The 12,501-nt window shown below is 32.6% G+C and overlaps 1 protein-coding gene across 1 annotated transcript in view; it reads left to right on the top strand.

Moving 5' to 3' along the window:
• LOC114326881 (ras-related protein Rab-4B-like) overlaps nucleotides 1-12,501 on the top strand; it is a 133,273-nt gene that overhangs the window by 66,735 nt on the left and 54,037 nt on the right. The window contains exon 5 of the mRNA XM_050648842.1: nucleotides 12,062-12,188. Coding sequence (XP_050504799.1) covers nucleotides 12,062-12,188 — 127 coding nt within the window. The remainder of the gene's footprint in view (nucleotides 1-12,061; nucleotides 12,189-12,501) is intronic.

The following is a 12,501-nucleotide window of genomic DNA, read 5'->3' as shown; positions in this document are numbered from 1 at the left end:
CGACGGAACCCTTTTGGAAAGCAAAATACTTGACGGAACCCTACAATAAAACAATAGTTTTTAAAAGTGTTTTTTTTATTAATAAGCATAATCAAATTCCAATGTAACAGTTACTTATTACTTACTTACATATTATGTAACAAGTATAATAATATAATATAATATTAAAATAAAAAAATCTAACTAATGGGAGGTATGAAACTTTTTTTTTTCATCAATTGGTTGATATCAGGTTTAATAGATGACATTTGAAGTCTCATATTAGGTTCGGCGTCCAGTTTATTGCGGTATTTTGTTTTCGTGGCTGCATATGTTAAGAATCTTGTTTCGCACAAATACGTTGTTGGGAACGGTAGAAGAATATTCAGAGCCATTTTGGCAAGCATTGGATATTCATCATGGATTCTGCACCAAAAATCTTTTGAGAGGCGTCGTTTTAAACAATGACTCCATAAATGTGTCTGATGACATTTCTAAAAGAGATTCGTATATCTCGTTTGACATATTTTCGGGCTTTTGTAAGTTGGGTTTATGAATCGATGAATTCAGTTTCATTTTTGTGTTCTGTTCTTCGGGAAAATACTTCTCAAAAGATGCCCACATGGAAGTGAGATATTTGACCAATTCTTCAAATACATCATCTCGGAACATTTCTGAGTCCGTATCGCTAACAAACTGAGTGATGTAAAGCTTTCTATTTCTCTCTTTCTGACGCAAATAATTAAAAAATCTGATTTTCTTTTGAAGGCAGTTATTTTGTTACAGACCTGGAACACTTTTGTCTGTTTACCTTGCAATAATAAATTTAAATCGTTCAGTTTTTGAAAGATATCCGCCATAAAAGACATTCGGAACAACCAAGTTTTATCATACAAACGGTCTTTCAAATTGAAATAACTATCTGAAAGAAACATTTGTAACTCGGCTCTAAGTTCAAATAGCCTTGTTAAAGTTTTACCCCGAGACAGCCATCGCACTTCGGTATGGAGCAGCAGTTATATTTGCTGCCATAATCTTCACACAAAAATGAAAACAATCGGGATTGTAGTGGTCGTGATTTGATAAAATTAATTATTTTTACTGCTTCATCCATAACTAATTTTAGATTTGACGGCATTTGCTTCATCGCAAGTGCTTGTCTATGCAGGATACTATGGCTAGAGCTATAATTAGGAGCTTTATTTTTTATTCGTGACACTAGTCCTGCTGTATTACCTGTCATTGCCTTGGCCCCATCTGTACAAATGTCTGTATATTACCCCCGTTCCAACTGAGATTATTTTCCTCAAAAAACATAATTATTTTATTAAAAATTTCCTCTCCGGTTGTGTTTGTGGGCAGCGGTGAACACATAAGCATGTCTTCATCAAAAGAACTTTCATACGGATATCTCACGATAACCAGCAAGGTAACCAGACCAACGATAGCAGTAGACTCATCTATTTGCAAGGCGAATCGTGTTTTTTGTAGTAGGTAGTTCTTGTTTGACGTAGCTGGCCAGATCATGAATACGCAGTGAAACAGTATCGTTCGATAGCGGTATTTACAGTAGAAAGATGCTTTGCAGATTTTTCATCGAGCATACATTTTGGTATGTCTAACACACATGGTTTTATTAAATTCTCAGCGATATTGTGCGCTTCACCTGCTTGTACAATACGATAGCTAACTAAATATGATACCTCTGTGACCTTTTCATTGAAAGTTTGGGTTACATGCATCATAGTTTTTTTACTTTCCAATAACTGTTCTTTTTTACGTATAAAAAATTATTTATTCTTGTTTTTAGAATCGGGGGTACAGTTTCTAAATGTCGGCGCAACTTGGCAAGTGCCATGGATCTATTATCATCATATTTCCTCTTTTTCGCCTCTGAAACCGTGGAACTTGACGTCGTTGCATAATCGTCTTGACCGGTAATTGCTGTATACTCCGCGCGTACTGCTTTCGGACATTCGGCTTCGGTGAAAGATGTTGTTGCATCACGTTTAACGCCTTTAAGCCAACGTTCCATTCTTCTTTATTAAAAACCACAAAATAACGTACGATCACAAACAACAAAAGTACAAAATTGATACAATCAGAATACAGCAGTAGAAAAATAAACACTTTTTTTCTAGCAGGTCGCTCCGAACCCTAATTGTCGACTGACTACTGAATAAGGACTAAGTCACACCAAAGAATGCCCCAACCAACCAAGTTGGTTGGGGCATTCTTTGGTCACACTAAGTCGTGTATCGGCGGTGACAGGCTAGTAAAATTGTATGAGGCAACAGGAGGCAACTAAGTTCGACCTGTGGTTCGACTACGCCTCGTGAATCGTGCTATGCCGCGTCAGAAAAGTCGACCAGAGAGAGGTGTTTTGATTTTTTTTTCTAAATTCTCGCGGAACCCCTACAGGGGTATCGCGGAACCCTAGGGTTCCGCGGAACACACTTTGAGTATCGCTGATATAGACTATAGAATCTTACTCATTTACTTAAACTGTATTTCACAATAAAAAAATTGATTTTTTTTAAATGTTTTATTAATATTATTAGCAAAATTAACATCCGATTAGAAATTAAAAAAATATTTTTTGTTACATTGTGTAAAATTTTTTGTAAAAACCTATTTGACCGGCCTCAAGAGGCCGCGGCCTCTCGGTGATTGCACCGATTCATTTATATGGCCAGCACGCCACTGGAGCGGAATGTTCTTGGTAAAAAATTACATCTTTCCAGTCGTTTTTCTCTTACATTGGCAGTAAGTCCTTGAGAGTAAACTTTTTTAAATACTGATTTTTTTAAATACTTTAAATACTAAATACGAACTGATGTGCGGAAAATCCTAGTTTCTTTTGCGATTTTCCTTGTTCCAACAGATTGGCCAGGTTGCACATTTCCTAAAACAACCCTTACTCTAACAATATTTTCTTGAGTTCTTGAGCTTCGCTTGCTTCCTCTTCCACTGTTATGTTCAATAGACCCATGAGTTTCCCTTAGATGTCTTAAGAACTTTCCTATCGTTCCAATATGCCAATTTTTCTCAGGAAATGCATCTACAATTTTTCTTACGCCATAATTATATTTTTCACGATAATATTAAATATAATTAAATTTTAATTAATATTCTGTCCTCTTTGCTTAAAAGTGGCATTATGAACTGGCCAGTTTACTTATTTAACTATACATGTCAAACAAATTCCATGGCAACCTAAGCAGTCATGGCTTACTAAGTAAAATTAACATATTTTTGAGCGTTTGGGAAATTCTTAAGATATTTAACAAAAATTACCTCATATACAATACAAAAACGATGGAAAAGATGTAATGTAGTGTTAAGATAAAAGGGTTTCGTTCTGGTGAATATATTAGAAAAGTACTCGAATAAGATTTCCTAATTTAAGTAAAAAATGATATTTTGCAAATTCGGGATTTTTTAAAATTTTATGGCGAAGGCGTGTTCTGAACATTATTTAAATAAAAAAATGATATTTGGCGAATCCGGTAATTTTGAAAAATTTCCTTTTTACTGAAGTGTTCCGGATAGTTTACCTACCAAAAGAGCATATTAGTTCAATTTTAGCTAAGACAGTTTTTATTCGCAACGAGCTCAAATGCACCGTTACATAAATTTTTTTATAAGTCCGACCCTGTACGTTATTTTTGTTTCCAAATTCGCAATTATGTTGAGGATATGTTAGGCTATTTTCCATGCAAAAAGAAATTAAATCGCCCAAAAAACAAAAAAGTTATTTTCAACTAAAAAATGTACTCTTTTATTTCGGCCCACAGTGTATATTAGTTTTTATTGTTGTGAGGACAGAGAAAAAAGCAAGTTTATAATTTTAGTGACTTTTAAATAGTTTTTAAAAGCAACAGGTACGTAATTATTGTAAATGTTTCAGTATTGTAATAAAAAATTACACAGGTACTTACATATTTGGAAAATGGATGTAATACCTACACCGAGAGAAAAAAATTCTTGACATAAAGAAACTTTATTAATATTTAAGAAAGATCGACTTGGCATATTGCCTAAGAAATATATCTTTGTATGTAAGATATAATTTTCTAAAATATTTCAAATAAATTCTGCTATAGCCAAAGAAATATATCTTTAACATGATTGAACTATCACTTTCTGGCAAACTTCAAACCCATTTATCAGAAAGAAATTACACTTGATGTTAATTAATTTTATTAGTCATAAAAATATATTTTCTACACATTAGAAAAATATTATTTCTGAGCAATAATATTTCTTAGTAAGAAATATTATTATTTTACTATTAATAATTAATTTATTTAATGTTAAGAAATATATTTCGCAGAGATAAACGTATATTTAGAGTTAAGTTAATATTTCTTGAAAATAAAGTGATATTACATAAGGCGAAATAAATCATTGTGTTAAGGTAAAATCATTATTTATCAATAAAACAAGATATAAAACGTTATTATTACATACAAATATTTTCCCCACTCTTAAACCACTGGCTTCTACACAACAATAAAAGGATGGAGAGGCAAATCCAACTTCCTCAAATTTTCCTTCTTTTGTTAATAGCACTTTGTATATTATCAGCAATTCACTAAAACAAAATCGTTATGTAGAAAGACTTACTTTAATAAAAAATTTTTTATAAAGATATAGATATTTATTTTGACAAATTTAGGAAATACAAAAAAAAACAAATACAAATACAAAAAACAGTGCCCCACATAAGAACTATTAATACTAATAATAGTCAATCATATTTAGTTCAAACATGGCATTATTTAACCTACACATCTTTGTTAATTTTTTGCTTTTTGTTAATGAAATATTAATTATTTATCTGTATAATATTAAGTCACACAATAAACATTGTTTAGCTAAAACAAGAGGGAAAATACAACCAATGTAGAACATTGAAGCAGGCATAATAATATGTAATTTTCTTAATGTCTATAATCTAAAAGGGACAGCATACCTAATCATTAAGAAATTTTATTACGGGAAAGTATTATTAGTTTACATCTAAGTCATTTAATACATATTAACCAATTCACGGTTTTCGGCAAAAACATTTCTTAACCATAAACATATATTTCTTTTAGACTAACTGATTTCTTTATCTCAAATAAATTAACAGAAAAAATCCTCAGCGTTGCACCCGCCATGTTTGATATAGCGTTGTATTGTATATTTTTATAGAAGACGATACATTCAAGAAACCTATTATAGTTGATACATAAGTATACACATTTTTAAAAAGGTACTTACATGTATAAAGTTCTACCATTTCTGGAAGGCCCCGCAGTTGGTTAATAACTCCTTTCTTAATATTGTTCTGAAGCTATATATTATATCATTCTGTCCCAGTTTTAAATTGTGGCATATTTCCCAGTTAGAATAATAAACTCCTTTATTTCAGAGTCGTCCATCATTATACCTAAAAAGCATATAAAGATACTATTATGTTTCTTTTTTAACCATTCGGATAGGCAACAATATTATTATTACATCTTAAATTACTCAATTTACTTTTATTTAATACCTATATTATGTACGTACCTTCAAAATATCCGTTAATTTTTAATCCGTAAAGTACACCAATAAATCCAACATCCATCTATATGAACATGAACATATCACGCCATCTTGACAAACACTGACGACTAAATCATAAATAGTTAATCTGCGCAATTCTTTTGTGGAAGAAAATCTCTTTGCAAGTAACATTTCCGCATTAATGACAAAGTTTTTATTTTATAACCACAGTTACTACAGAGGGTATTTCTGAAGAATTATTTCTTGTGGTTTAAAACATTTATTTGATTGCAAGAAAATTTCTTGTTCACCAATATAAATATGGATAAACTTAACATTATATTTCTTATAGTGCAAAATATTTGTAATTTTCAATTTAAGAAATAAAAACTTTGGGATAAGAAAATTAAATGTAACCATTAATGCATTTCTGTAAGATTAAGAATTATCTGTAAGAAATTATTGAGTTGTGTTTAAAAAACTCGTTTCTTTATATGTGAACCGGTATGTTTAAGTTAATAGGATATGTTAACTTTTAAGAAACATTGCTCAAAGAAATCGGTGTTTTAGGAGAAAAGAAATTGTTCTCTCGGTGTATCTAGTAGGTAATGCTTTGATTTACATAAATTGATTACCAACATAATTTCTACCAATCTTCATCTAATATATTGTTTTCTTACTCTATGTTTTGTTGTATTTTAATATTTTAATTCCACAAAAATCAAATTAATTTGATTGAATTCAGAACTGTCAAACAGTAAAACGTTCAGGCATGCAAACGAAAAACATGCTAGAGCCGTTATCCAGCAGTCAACGTTGGAGGCTACATGAAGATGATGATGAAGAGGTTTTATTAAAAAAAATTAGTTACTATCCACAATACAACTTCACGCTCCTTACTGTTGTTGGTGAGGAGCAACTTGATTCCAGTATACATTTGAAAAAAAAATATATTAGGAATTATATAGACTTCGGCCATTTTTCATATCATTGGTACTTACATATTCTAATCTGGATGTATCATTAATTAGGTTTGTTAGTTTTACGATAGCTCTTCGGGGAAGATTTTTCAACGGCTCACTTTTAATGATCATAATAGAAGTCCCAACGGTGGTCAATGTCTAGGAAATTAGTTGAAATATATTCTTAATGATAAAGAAGTCTATTAGATCAGGTGACTTGTTTTACCCGTAGACCAATAGGTTCCTCTACCCTACCAATTCATAGCGATTCATACCTATATTCTTTAATAGTTAATAAAATCTCCATATCCCTAGTGGTTGTTATTCTAGAGTCCCAGTGTGTAGTCTTAGTATTGAAGTCTCCTTCAATAATAAACCTTGCCCCTAAGCTTTTCAGGAATTCAATGTACTGTTCTTTTTTAATGGAGTACAGTAATCCCTCTTCAACCGCGGGGGTTACGTTCCGAAGAGAAAAGTGTGGTTGGTGAAACCGTGGTTGGTGAGGGTACCACGATCCAAAGAAGAAATTGACATATAATCCCAATTACATATATATTAAAACTATGTAATTTTGACGTTAAAACGAGAACTGTGGAAGTACAAAATATGTAATTGCATATCTGTGAAATAGTATTATTATATCAACAAAAATAAAGACACTGAGATAAGCGTCTACATTCGCCGGTATTTTAAACCTTCCGAACTATAAACTAATTGCCGTAGTATTGTTACTAAGAACAAGCGCCAGTGGCGTATCATGAGTAATTTAACGCGACTGGTCAAATTATAAAAATAATCAAATATTCTTATTAAAGATTCAACAGATATAGCAACCGTGGATAAGTGAAACCGCGGTTGATGAGTCCGTGGATAATGAGGGATTACTGTATTTAGAAAACACGGATTTATAGGGAAAAAATTGGGTAAATCTCAAATGTCCTCTTAAGGTATAATATTACTCCCTTATATAAACTAAAACCATTTTGTTGGAACTATCCCGTATAGGGATATTTCGGCGCCAGTTCGCCTGGTTAATAATTATCGTTTACTATTTCTTACATCTGCAAAAGATCCGAATTCGAAATCCCTAGACTTCCCTGAGTTAATCAAGCGTGTCCCCTTACATGTGACGGAACTGCTAACCGCAAAACAGAAGGTTTGGACCTGTCAAGACTCATTTTAATTGATGATTAATTAGTTGACACCAATTCTGTTAAAAAATAGATTTAAGCTTTTTATTTAAAAATCTATAATAAAAAACTGTTTATATTATTTTAGAAATTGATTACAAAATATAAATACACTTCACTTCAATCGAAGTGAATCACTATACATTATCGGTTATAAGCAGAAGAGCAACAGAGTGTTTTATTTAAATACAAAAACAAGTTATCATCAGATTTTTAATTAAGATTTATATAGATATGGATATGATACTTTGATACTTACAGTTAGTGGTTCTTCTCAAAACAATTTTTCAGTGTTCTATTTCTTTCTAATAAGTGAACTATATAGAGACAAAAAATTGTAATATTAAAAAACAGCTTGTTTTATTTCGGTTCAGGGGTGATCCACCATCCCCATACTGAAGATGAAGACGTCTAAATAATAAAAAGTCTTTTAGTCTATTTTTAAAAGGTCTTAACCTTTGTATTTTTGGGTGGCTCGCCATTCTTGTTACACTGATGAAGCTCTTGTTTGTTACAGAGCGAGAGCGAAAACGTTTTGTTTTTATATTTGTAACCCTTCTAGGGGATTTTTAAATTAATATACCTTTTACTATGGTATACAGCTACAGGAAATTCTTCCTTGTGGATATTTTGCTTTACTTTGATTTGTTGCTATATTACCAAACCTCTCTTGGATGCTTTCTTGAACAACTTCACAAATTCTTCCTTTCTAACTGTTTAGTTTTCTGCTCTAATCAATGTTATGTCTTCAGCGTACGCCACAGGTTGCGACGTCGATATTATAACTGTACCTTTTTTTCGGTAGCTCTTATTGTTTCTTCTTTTATTGGATAAATGCCTAGGATGTATTACACCTAATATCAAAAACTACCACAGATTTGTTGGTGCCGTGCTAAGTGCAGCCAAAAAACACATACCAAGAGGCTATCGCAAAGAATATATCCCTGGCTGGTCAGAAAATAGCGAGGAGTTCTATTAGAGCTTTCTTGAAACTAGCGACCAAGAAATAGCGGATGGACTACTTTACAGCCTAGACGCCGCTAGAAGCCAAAAGTGGACCGAAACAGTAGAAAGTTAAACTTCCAGAAATCAAGCAGACACGCATGGTCATTATTAAGAAAATTTTTAGTGGTGTCCGTACGAAACGCCGAGAGGCAGCCGTAAAGCCAGAGGCCGTAGCATCACATATAGTAAAAACATCCAGGGCACCAAAGGATAAAGCACACACCATCTACGTAAAGAGAGAACTTAAAACTTTAAAACGTGTAGCCACAGAAACGGAGTATTCCCTCCCCTTCACCAGCGAAGACATATCAGAATCAGAGGCTCTTAAAGACGTTACGCCAGCAAAAGCACCAGGATTTGATAATATTCACCCTGAATTCCTAATAAATTGTGGCAAGTATACAAAAGTTTGGCTGGCTCGATTTTTCACAGACATCATGGAAACTGGAAATATTCCACAAGAACTAAAGCGCTCTAAGATAATAGCCATACTAAAGCCAGGCAAACCCGTCGACAACCTAAAAAACTACAGACCAATTGCGCTTCTCTCTGCCATCTACAAACTATTAGAGAGGCTTATACAGGGTGTTTCATTAATAATTGTCCATATAGTAACTGGAGAAACCTTAGCACAAAATACGAAGATTTAACCTAAAACACTTAAATAAAATGTGGTTCCTTACTGAGTTACTCAGAATTTTAAACCTATTCGACGTATCCTTTTCATACTTGGCAGGAAGTATAGGTACTGTACAAACTACTAAAATATGTTAAACAAACGTTTCTGTATATTACCAGAGGCGTACGACGGGGGAAAATGAATAGTTGACCCTTTCCAAATTCTACGCCACTGGTGGAATTGCTATTTTAGTTAAATTTTTGGATTCTCCAATACTTTCTATGAAAATAATATAGCCTTCATTCGTAACGATAAAGTCATTAATTTTCGAGATATTTGAAGTTAAAAATGAAAAGAACACGGTTATTTTGATTAATGTATTGTGTACCTTCATTTTTAATTTCAAATATCTCGAAAACTAATCATTTTATCGTTACGAATGAAGAGTATATTATTTACATAAAAAGTATTGGAAAATCAAAAAATTACACTAAAATAGCAATTTCGCCAGTGGCGTAGAATTTGGGAAGGGTCAACCAGCCACTATCCCCTGTCGTACGCCTCTGGTGGTAGCTAGAAACGTTTATTTATCTTAATTTAGTAGGGTGTACACTACCTACACTTTCTGCCAAGTATGATAAGGATATGCCAAATAGTTTTAAAGTACTGGGTACAAATAATTTTTAAATTTTAATCATTTGAATCATATCGTAAATTAGTCAAAATAACTGTACCGTTTCATATTTAACTTTAAATATCTCGAAAACTAATGACTTTATCGTTACCAATGAAGACTATATTATGTACGTAGAAAGTATTGAAGAATCTAAAAATGGCTCTAAAACAGTAATTCTTCCAGTGGCGTAGAATTTGAGAAGGGTCAACCATTCACTATCCCCTGTCGTACGCCTCTGGTAGTAGCTATAAACGTTTGTTTATCATAATTTAGTAGGGTGTATAGTAGTCGCACTTTCTGCCAAGTATGAAAAGGATACGTCGAATAGTTTTAAAATGCTGAGCAAAAATAGTTTTTAAATTTTTAGATAAAACACCCTGTAACTCAGTAAGGGACCACATTTTATTTAAGCGTTTTAGGTTAAATCTTCGTATTTTGTGCTAAGGTTTCTCCAGTTACTATATGGACAATTATTAATGAAACACCCTGTATATAATAGAATCAGCAGAACTGTTCCAGGTGATCCCAGTCGAACAAGCAGGTTTTCGACCAGAACGAAGCTGCGATTTTATCAGATCTGTTGTTACTTCCAGTTTCTGCAGTGGTTTTTATGCTGTTAGTTAACTACAACATGTGGCTTCTTCTGTTGAAGAAGCTAGTAAGAAAGCTAGTAGGAAAAATTAAAAAAATCTCCAGTCGTAAAAAAATTAAAACTAAATGAACTGGACAACAAAAAAGAAAAAACGTGGTAAAACGGGCTGCACCAAAAACAAAATTTTGGAGAGTTTGGAGGAAGAAGATTTGGAGGAATTATAATGCGAAGGAAGGCTGGATAAAATGTGTGTGTTGCACCAAATCGGCTTATGACGCCTGTAGTGCCTTTGATAATGTAGATGAAGTTTTTATTTGTGACTTCTGTTCATAGATTTTCGATTTTTGTTCACATTCTTTTAATAAATATTTTATTTTCTGCACATTAGTCTTTTTACATAGTAATTAAGCTACTACCCGGTTTTATCATACCGGTTGGACAAAACCGGGTATTTTGCAATATTTTCGTAAAAATAAAAAAAATTAAAAATCTAAGAATATTTTTAAAAATTAACATTGGCATATCAAACTTAGATCATTTGAGAATATTTCAATCTGCAGCAAACATTTGCTACTCTCATATAGCACAAGATACAGACGGTTTTTGAAGTGGTACCCGGTTTTGTCCAACTCTCCCCTACCTATACTATGTATTTTTTTCGTTGCAGTTCTTCTCCACCTAGTTTTATTAGCTCCTTTGGGATATCACATTATTGATTGAGTGCGCATTCGTGAGTGCTTTCTTCTGCCTTAAATAACTTTTCGTTTATTAAAGGAAAAATTAGTCAACAAAGTTTATTGAAAATTCCTTTTTTTTGATCTTTTTGTATAAACTCTGTTTAATGAGGGCGTGTCAACAGAAGAGTCTCAGATTTTCCAAGTCGTCTATTATTTTGTCAAAAGTTATTACTAGGGGACAGACTTCATAATGAAACTGTCTCTGCGTATAAAAGATCAAAGATCCAATAAGTATTATTAATTCAGAGGTGGTTGGCAAAACTCACAGGAAAAGCATTATTTCATTTTTCAAACATCTGCAAACAATTACATGACAACATTTCACCGTCGATGAGACACTTATTAAAATGAACTAATTCAAAATATGTTTAAATTTAACATATGCTTATAGCCACATTTATCTCAATTATCAAGCCTGCCCAACCTAGCCAACAGATCATCGCAAGCCACGCCTCTCTGCTCCCATTGGTCGGAATCGTGCTTACTGAAAAGTTGGTTTACTTTTCAGAAGCTGAATATATCTTTCAGAACTGAAACGATTATAAAGTTGAAAATAACTTACTAGATATTTAAAATGGACGAAGTCCTAGTTATAAGTGATAATACTGATTGCGGGGAAAAGAAAAGTGGACAAAATTCGGTGAAATTTTCTATAGATTCTCTGTTGTCTTGTAGTTCGAAGGATTCTGAAAAACAAACTGTAAATAGTGATTGTATTCCTGAAGTGAGAGTTAATAAAGATTTTTGTTTTGATTTCGGACAGAGTTCTTCTAGTGCATGCTGCGATGGTAGTGACAATCAAGCGAGTTCTTCTGAAAGAGTTAGAAGAGAAAATGACAATGTAGTTTCGACGACTACGGGGGAAATTCATCCAATGCGACTAAGTGAAGGTAAGTTAGAAAATTCAGTAATACGAATTATTAATTTGTTTTTTCTTCTTGGTTTATTATTAATTTTGGTCCTTAATTTAGGTACCCATTGTAAAGTATTGGCATAATCTAGCCAACGTTAAGCGATAAGTACCTATTGAGTTTCGGCTAATTTGTGGTCGAAAAAGTTTTTTATCCAGATTGGTCTTGTAGCCTCCATTTTGTATTTCTTAATCAATCCACAAGTATAGTATCAAATCTTTCTTCTTTAAATGTTGCTCTTAAGAGTAGTTTTGAGCGGTACCTATTAGGTACTACTATTCTCTATATTTTT

This window comes from Diabrotica virgifera, chromosome 4 (assembly GCF_917563875.1).
Source record: "Diabrotica virgifera virgifera chromosome 4, PGI_DIABVI_V3a".
NCBI classification, from domain to species: domain Eukaryota; kingdom Metazoa; phylum Arthropoda; class Insecta; order Coleoptera; family Chrysomelidae; genus Diabrotica; species Diabrotica virgifera.
This window is presented reverse-complemented; position numbering and strand designations above follow the sequence as displayed.